The 9,700-nt window shown below is 36.5% G+C and overlaps 1 protein-coding gene across 1 annotated transcript in view; it reads left to right on the plus strand.

Annotated features, from left to right (window-relative positions):
* The window catches only part of ARMC1 (armadillo repeat containing 1), a 55,174-nt gene extending 51,786 nt beyond the window's left edge, over window positions 1–3,388 (plus strand). The window contains exons 4-6 of the mRNA XM_006860056.1: window positions 1,324–1,440; window positions 1,528–1,602; window positions 2,890–3,388. Coding sequence (XP_006860118.1) covers window positions 1,324–1,440; window positions 1,528–1,602; window positions 2,890–3,081 — 384 coding nt within the window. The 3' untranslated portion in view covers window positions 3,082–3,388. The remainder of the gene's footprint in view (window positions 1–1,323; window positions 1,441–1,527; window positions 1,603–2,889) is intronic.
* Window positions 3,389–9,700: the final 6,312 nt, after the last annotated feature.

Below are 9,700 nucleotides of genomic sequence, written 5' to 3' on the forward strand. Positions count from 1 at the left end.
TTTGTCATTCCCTGCATAGTAAACCATGTGGTTGTCAGATTCAAAATGGCCAATACCAGTCCATTTCAGCTCACTAATGTCTTATAGCTACCTATATTAATGGTATTTCCTGGTGTGGCACTGTAGGATAAACACTGGACCACAAGGTCGGCAGTTCAGATCCACCAGCTGCTCCTCGGAAACCCTACACAGGGTCATTATGAGTCAGAACCAACTCGACGGCACTTAACAACAAGTGCCAAAGTATCTGTGGTAGGCAAGGCAAGTTCTCTAACTCTTCTATTTTTCGCCTTCATCACATTTGAAATAAGGAATTAGATTAGACCAGTAGTGCCGTAACTTTCATGTAGTATGCTCAATGTAACCATTTTTTCTGCATTGACATTGAACTAGTATTGAACATATGGAAGAAATAACCATGAAACTGTTTGGAATCAATCCCTAGGGGCTCCATAGAACCCAGGACTTTGATACCAGAGTTTTTGAGAAATAAAGGATAATGTGTTTTGAAGGATGCGGGGGGAAGGGGGGCGGGGGAGGATAGCTTTGAAAATCTGATTTTCTTTCAGTGGAAGAGAAGACTGAATTGGCTAATTTGAAGGCACTGCTTCTGTTTCACAGACTTGGGGTAGGGGTCCAATGCAGATTACTCTTTTTTCAGAGAAGTACGTAATTAGAACCTGGACTTAATACAGAAACAGGAACATTGAGAGAGAGGGGTTTAAGATGTGGGCTGGGGTGAAGGGAAGGATGAGCAGAAACTCCAGTGACTTTTAGGCCATCTGCACTTTAGATCTTGTGTTTGAGATGACCACTTAATATCCAAGTGAGCATTTTAGACTTTCTTTTCAGGTCATGTGGCCTCTCATGAAAGCTAACCATGCCTTAGCATGAAAGTTATCCTATTTAGACAATGTATAAAGAAAGTATTTATCTCTCAATAAAACGTTATGTACAAAAACTTTTAATTTACCACCCTAGAACTAGAGGAACCTTTGGTTTTCAGTGTTTTCTCTGGGTTACTTTATTTTTATTCTAGAGTTTTAAGATATAAATTAATATTGTTTAACTTATTACTGATTAAAATTACTAAAACTTAATATTAGTAAGTAATGAAGCTTGAAAAAAATATAGTGGGAATAGGAATTATTACTCCAATACCCTTATAAAATGTAATAAGCATAATTAAAGACTGTGCCCTCAAGGATGAGATAGGAGAACTGAATTGGGGAGTTGGTAACATTGTGGCCCCGGAAGGTAATGACTCACTGAGGCTTATTCATAACCACTTATTAGTGAAACAGTTTGTTTTGTTTTTTTCAGTCCCGAAGAAACCTGTGTGAAGAAGCTTTGTTAAAAATTAAAGGAGTTATTAGCTTTACTTTTCAAATGGCTGTTCAAAGATGTGTGGTGCGAATCCGTTCAGATTTGAAAGCAGAGGTTAGTATTTTCAGTGGTTGACTGACTATGCTTGATATTGCAAGTAAATGAATCTGTTCAAAATGTGTCCTTTTTATCCTGGCCTAGGCTTTGGCATCAGCAATAGCATCAACTAAGGTTATGAAAGCTCAGCAAGTTGTGAAAAGTGAAAGTGGAGAAGAGGTAAAAAACTTTAAACAATCTATTTATGCCTAACACTGACTCATTTAAAAACTTAAAAAACAAACTTTTTATTTTGAATTTAGTAATGGTTTACAGAGCAGATCATGAGTTTTACATTGAATAAATCATATACTTTGTTTAATTACATGTTTGCAGTCCCCTCCATGTGCCAACAGTTAAGAGTATTTACTTCTATTCACTTAAATATTACATTCCTTCCTGTGTCTCCTGCTACCTTCATCTTTCCTCAGCTAACCTCCCTCTTGTTGTATATTGTCTACCCTGTCACCTGTATCAACATGTGTCTGCGCTCTAGCCCAAGAATAATCCCTCCCATCGTTACCCCTCATCATCATAGATTGTCTTTTTGTTTGTTTAAACAATTATATAATTCACAATTTAAAAGTAATAGTGGCACACATCTTTCCCCCCTCCCATCCCAAACCCTTCACTTGGATTGGGGCTTTGTCTTGAGGTCTGAAGTTTTGAATATGCTTCCATAATAATTCTTTTGCTTGGATATCAGGGCTTCTCCCGGGTTGTAGCTGGAGCCTAACTCTGACTCTTTATTATTCTGTGTGGCCAGAAGAAAAACAGTATTTCTAGCTCCAAACTAGCCAGATATTGAGATTGACAAGGAGTATCTTAAAATATTATTGCTTGATAGTTAGCTGTTTTAGAAACAGAGAGCTCGTTTATGTGTTTCAAAGTCTGCTCTTTTGTATAGAATTTCTTTATCTCAGTAGAGATGTCTTGCTGATTTTATAGGGATATTAAAGGATACATGATTTCCTTGCTTGTATGTAAATACTTTTTTCTTCATAACCGTAATTCGTTTTATCAGTACAGAAAATGAAAGTCCAAACACTGACAAGCCAATATGGTGAAAACCTTTGCCTGTTTCTACCGTTTCTGTTAGCTTTGTGATAGGGAAAACAAGTCTGTATAACTTTAGCTTATTTGTTTGCCCACAGAAAAGAGGAACAGTAACACTCCACAGTCCCACAATGGAGAAACTTGCTTGAATCTTTTGTTATTGTGTATTGTTATATAGGCAGAGGTTACGGATTTACTGCTAAAGCTTCAGGAGATAAACATCCAAGGTCTCATTTGTTTTTTTTCCTTTCTGTGCTAATGTAGCGATCAGCAGTTGGACCTACATTCCTGTAAAAGTAAAATATTTAAAGGAATACAGCCACTGAGAGGAATTATGGCAATTAGAATAAAGAATAATGTGTGTGTCACACTAAGTTGATTTATAATAACTCAACGTTTTCTGTGTGTTAGCTGTTGGTTCCATTCCAAGATACTCCTGTGGAAGTAGAGCAGAATACAGACCTACCAGACTACCTGCCTGAGGATGAGAGTCCCACGAAGGAGCAAGATAAAGCGGTGTCCCGGGTCGGCTCGCACCCAGAAGGTGGAGCCAGCTGGCTGAGCACAGCTGCAAACTTTTTATCCAGATCATTTTACTGGTGACTTAAATTTGGGGCTCAAGGACTGTGTGAACCACCAAGGGGCCAGTGTTCCATTGTTGTGGTGAACTGTCAAGTGCAATTTGCAATAAATTATCATGAAAAGTTTTTAGATTATATGATTGCGTATGCTGCATTTTACAGTTTATTGGACATTTTACTCCACCAAGTGGTAAGAAGGACAGAGGCTACAGGCGGAACTGCTTTGTTTCTCAAGATATTTTTAGTTTTGTGTTATGGCCTCCCTTTTTTTTTTCATATGGGTCCACTGTTAAACCAAACATTATGTGCAGCTTTACATTTCATTGTACAAGGCTATGTCCAAAAGTATTGCTATAAAGTTACAGAAACCTTTATTGAACAAAAATATCAAAATGTGAAGTTATTTTCTTGATATAGCCTCCATTTGGTCTGCGTACTTCTGAAGGTTGTATCCCCATCTCTCTAACCCTTTTCTGAAGAATTCTGCACTCTTCAATTTACAATTCAAAATGGAAGTTTTGGTCTACTTGAGGGACTCAGATTGTGTTCCTTTTTGATGTTCTTTGAGTTTGGGGAACAAAAAGAAGTTGGAAGGGGCAAGATCAAGGCTATAGGTTGGATGGGTTAAGGTTTTTCAAGGCAATTCTCATAGGACAGTCCTTGCTACTCTTGAAGAATGAGCAGGTGCATTGTTGTCATGGAAACAAATTCCTCAGTGCAACATTCCTGGCCTTTTTATCAACAATTCAGTTTTCAGTTTTCTTACACGTCTTCGTAATGAGCCCAGTGATCATCGTGTGTCGAGAAAATTTTATCAAGATTATACCTTTGAAGTTTGAAAAAAAAACATCGCTGTTTCCTTCTGAGCAGACCTCTCTGCCTTGAATTTAACTGGCCCAGCAGATCCCTTCAGAAGCCACTGTTTTGATTGAACACATTTTGGGAAGGCACCATAAAGAGACTAAACTGAGAGAACTCATCTGCAGGCATCTACTGATCGCAGAGACATGTTTTTGTTTGGAATGACCCATGCATATATGAATTGGAATATTAGTTCCAATACTTTTTGACTTACTCTCATATATTAGGCACTTGATTAGGATATTCATTTTTTTTCAAGCCTCGATACCTAGCTGATGAGAATTCTTTTTTAAGCTCAAGTTGTGCATGAATTACTGAACAATTTTTTCTTGTTATTCATTAATACTTGATTTGGTGCCCTTAACTGAAAGTCAGAAGAAAACATTTCTCATTACTCCCCCTTTTGTGCCTTTTTATTTTGCCAACCATGTTTATATAAAGGACGTTATTAATGATATTTTGTAAATTAAAGTGTAGTAATTTCTTATGATGCAATACTATAAAAACTTTTCAGTTTAATGTGTTTTAGTAAGAATAGCATAAAATCAGTTGAGAAGGAGGTGTGTGTATTAGCAAAGTGCTTTTGAAGCTTATTTGAATGTGAAAAATGTGGTTCCAGTTGATTACTGTTTAGTTTGGTTTCTGTCAGATTTTGAGAGTCATGTCCATCATAAATATGGCAAGCAATCATAATGGTCCCGAAGCCTTACTTTGTGATTGTACATTAGCCCCTGCTACAAGAAAGTAATTGTAGTAAAGAATTCACAGACTTAAACAAAGAAAACAAAAAACACTGCTGTAGTGCCACTTGGAAAAAGGCTAGCCTTAAAGTAGGAGCCTTGGTGACACAATGGGTAAAGTGTAGGGTTACTAACCAAAGGGTTGGCCATTCTAGTCCACCAGCCACTCCACAAGATGAGGTAGTTTGCTTCTGTAAAGATGGATAGCCTCAGAAACCCTGATAGGCAGTTCTACTTTGTCCTTTGTAAGGTCTTTATGAGTCAGAATGGCCTCGACGCTGGATTTGGTTTTGGTCTGAACTACAAAACATAGATTGCCTGGCAAAAACTTGTTCAGTAGGTGTTCCCATTTATTATATTGTCTTTTGTGTATTCATTTTGACAACTTTGCAGTGATATTGATGAGAAAAAGACCCGAGTAATTGCTTATAAAGAAAGCCAACATTGTGATCTTAATCTTATTTCTCATACCCAACCAGAAAAAAGAACTTCAGTGAAGGTAAGATAAATACATAGTGTTTATATTTAGATATATATTAATAGATAAAAATGAATTACATGTATGCAATGCTTTATGAAGTTTCTGGAATAGTTGGCAGCTAATATTTTTTTTCCTTTTTATTGGAAATCAGATAAATTCAGGTAAATTTTAATGTCATCTGAGTAAAGAAAAGTAGGGAAAAATTGAAATTACTTTTCACCAACATGCAGAGCTGCTATTTTACTACTTGCAAGTGTGAAATGAGAATTGAATTTTGGAGAGTTTCTTTACATTTTCATCCCTCTCTTAGAAAAATTAAAAGCATCCAGGGTCACTGGGGACAAACGAATATAAAGTACCATCAACCGTGAGAGTCTTCAAGAATGGGTGTTGAGAAGCATATATGCAGACTTTTTTATTTTTCCCTGTGTCTAGGCTGATAAGTGACACACACAGACTTAAAAGTTTTTAGGAGCATATATTGTATAATACAACTTGCTGCTAGAACCAGCTGTGTTGAAAAGAAACAAAACCACCTCCTTTCTATATCCATTAAAACAAAGTTTACGGTTGTTTTAACACGTGTGTATTTTATTTTATATTGCCACACATCTGCTTAATTAAAATCAGCAACCCTTTGTTAATAATGTTCAGTACAAGTAGATATTCCATGTTTGTGTGTTCTGATTCCAAGTGTTCTTTTATTCCAGGCCTTATAGAGCAGTTAAGGCAACTGTAAAGGCATTTTGTGAAATATATTGTAAAGTAATAAAAGGTAACATAATTAAACTTGAATTGATACTGCATTTTTGTGACATAAGTATTATTGATAGCTCATCCGTCATCCCACAGTATAGATAATAATTTTGCATTTGTATTTGTACCTGTATAAGAAATGTACATTTGATATTTTCTAACATTCAAAATTGATAGGCATCTAGTGAAGAATAAGTCTCCTTTTGGACCTTAGTAACCTGGTTCCCTCCTAGGGGCAGTCACTGTAACTAATACTGTGAGTCATACAAAGATACTTTGTGCAACCACCAATGCTTTTATATTTCCCCTATATGGTATGGATAGTATCCTGTCAATGTTGCAATTAAGGATAGATCTGTAAATGTTACTTTTGATGAGAAGTGTGACACCATTTCTCTTCAATTTGTTCATCCCAGCATGAACAAATGATTGTGCAATTCAGAATGGCCAATAGCTGTCTGTTTCTGCTGGCTAATGCCTAGGGTATCAATCTTCATGCATCTCATTGTACCATTTTCAAACAAAAACCTAGGATACCTCATTTAACGTTCAGACACTCAGGTGATCTTTGTATTAAGTAAGCTTTCCCTCTTCCCCTGAATTTTTTTTTCACTGATTAATCTTTAAACTTCACGTAGTTCTGTAAGCATCTGAGCACTGAATTTATTTGTTGTTTTTTTTTAATGTTTTATTGTGAATTGAGTGAAGGTAAGCAGACAAACTCATCAGACTTATCTTCAACCAGTCACACATTTTGTTTTATCTCAATGATTACATGCCTCTCCCCGTAACAGCAGTTGTCCTGCTTCTACCCTGCAGTTTCTCTTTTAATCTTGTATTTTAAAAATGAACACAGCAAAAGTATTTGAGGTATACATATAAAATAGAAAATACTATATTCATTTAAATGTGCAAAGGGTATGTTTTGCAAACCAGCCTCCTGCCTGCAGGCACACAACCTTTCTCAGTCCTCAGCTGCCCTCTCTATGCCATCATCTCTGCCAGCGTCTCTCCTGGCACAGCTTTTCTGGACAGGATCTTATGTTTCAGCCATGATCTTTCCTCTTGATGACCCTAATCTGTTCTTGAAATGAAAGATTGACTGCACCCCCATTTTCGTTACACATCCACATTTACAGTTTTGACAATCACAATTAGTCTTGATAACAGTAGCTCACAATTGAGTCATAAAATCTTATCCACTATCATACCCCATCTCCTTTCACCAGATCCATCTAGAAAAGAAAACTATTCAGTGAGGAATCTACCTTATTCCCCTTATTCTGAAACTAAGCACACTCATGACTGCTTGTAAACCAGCCACTTTGTGCCTTTATACCCCCCACCCCCCACCCCCGGCTCCTCTATTTTTGATGGTGACATTGCCCAATGCACTGAGGAAACAAGCTTGATCCTTGATATGAAGACTCCTTCCATTTCAGTTGTTGAGCAACTGCATCCATAAGCAAAGGTCTAGTTTATCACATTGTAGCAATTTACACATTTTCCCAGTATCACACTAATCTTCATCTGGTAGAGTTTTGGTCACTTAGCCATCCAAGCTAGGTCAAATGGGTACTATCTGCAAGTTTGGGAGTTCCTTCATGCCTCCCTTCAGTTCAGACCAGCTGGCTACTAGGTTTTCATTTTCATTTATCTCTAGAAAAATTTTAATTTGATTTTTTAATATGTTCTATCCAGTAGCTTTTAAGCAAGGTGTTATTCAGTTTCTATATATATTTCCTTGATATTCTTTTTGTTGATTTCTAATCTTACAGCATTATGATCTGAGAAGATGCTTTGTAATATTTTGGTATTTATTTATTGAGACTTGCTTTGTGGCCTAATGCAGGATCGGTTCTAGAGAATGTTCCATCCACTCTGGAAAAGACTGTATATTGTGCTGCTATTGGGTTGTGTGCTCTACAAATCTATGAAGCCAGTTGATTGTGCTGTTTAGCTTTTCTCTGTCTTTGTTGAATTTGTTTTGGATGGTTCTGTCCTTTTTCAAAAGTGGTGTGTTAAATTCTTCCACTATTGTGGACTTGTCTGTTTCTGTAGTTCTGTTAGGGTTTCATTTATATATTTTGGGACTATTTTCATTGGGAGCATAGATATTTATTAGGTTCTCTTGTTCAATTGACTCTTCTCCCCCGCCACCCCTCCAAGGGCCTGTTCAATCATGAGATAATATCCTTTGTCTCTTATGCTGGTTTGCCTTAAAGTTTATTTTATCAGAGATTAATATTGCCATCCTGGTTAGTTTTTTTTTTTTTTTTTTCAATTATCTTGATTTTTTTTTTTTTCCATCCTTTTAATTTTTTGTCTATTGTTGTCTTTGTGTGTAAGGTTTTTTTTTTTCCATCCTTTTAATTTTTTGTCTATTGTTGTCTTTGTGTGTAAGGTGTATTTCATGCAGACAGCATATTGAAGGTTCCTGTACTCTTACCCTTTCTGTTACTCTCTGTCTCTTGACTGGTGTGTTTAATCCATTGACATTCAGTGTAATGATCTATAGGTATGAATTAGTTGCTGTCATTTTGCTGCTGTTGTTGTGTTGTTGGTTTCTTTATTCTGCATGCTTTCCTGTGCTGAATTCATATTTTGGGTGCTTTTTCTTGTCAATTTCTTCATAGTTTTAATGTTTGCAAAATCTTGGATTTTCCTTTTCTTAATTTGATGTGAAGATGTATTAAATTTCTTTGAGGTTCTCTGTACTTCATTAATTTCTTCTTCTTTTTAAAACAGTCTTTTGTTTTATACTAAAATTTATCTGGCTTCCTCACCACCTGGATCTGTGTAAGTATACTTTTCCCTTCCTTTGTTTTCCAGTTGCCCTGATCATAGTCTAATATCCCAAATCCCCTATTTTCAGCCTTGTTCATTTTGTTCTGCTTTGGACTCTTCCATATATGAACTGAGTTCTGGGTGGTGTTGCCATGTGTGTTACTCTTTGGTTGTTGTTGGCTCTTGTTGGATCCAAAACATACTAAAGGGAGTTATACAGATCTAGGTTCAGGAATTCCAATCATTCATAGGTTATTCATCTTCATGTTGTCCCATATGAATCTTAGTCTTCAGATTTTTTTCATTCTTTTTTTCTGCTTGTTCTCTCTCAATAGTATTGAGAGATTTATCTTCAAGCTTGCTACTTTTGGCTTTCATCGATTCACTTCTGTTCCTTTTCCCTTTGAGTGTATTGTCCTTTACTGGTATTTTAGTATCGATCATCTTGATCTCTGTTTGCACGTTTGTATTGTTTTCAAAGCTACATCAGTTTTATTTGATTGTGTAGTGCTTTTCTGAGTTCTTCCTTATTTTCCCTGACCTGTCTGTGGATGTATCACAGTATTATTATTCTGAATTATTTTTCAGGTAGTTCCAGTGCCTCTTCTCCCTCAAAGGCAATTTCTAGCTCATCCTCTTGGTTATTCGTTTGAGCTTTGTAGTCTTATTGCTGTACATGAGCAGAAATTTTCTTTTTAGGCATTGTGCTGTTATTGTATTTGTATTAATTTGAAGAATGTATGTTGGTGTATTCTTAAGCACTCTCCAGCTGCCTCCTAGTAGGTGTGATCAGGAAGTGGGCTTTTCTCTTCACTTTTCTGTACAGTTAAATTCTGAATGTTTTTAGATGGTGTTGGTTGTAAACACTGCTTTGGTGCATAAAGCTGGTATTAGCTATTGCCCAGTTGGTGAGATTTTAGAGGGTAACACTTGTGGCTTGGCTGTATGGCCACCATTGCTGTCTCATATTGTGTGAGGCAAAAGGGAAAATGATTCCAGAAGATACCAAGAGGACC

The sequence above is a fragment of the Chrysochloris asiatica genome, unplaced genomic scaffold (genome assembly GCF_000296735.1).
Source record: "Chrysochloris asiatica unplaced genomic scaffold, ChrAsi1.0 scaffold00036, whole genome shotgun sequence".
Lineage (NCBI taxonomy): Eukaryota > Metazoa > Chordata > Mammalia > Afrosoricida > Chrysochloridae > Chrysochloris > Chrysochloris asiatica.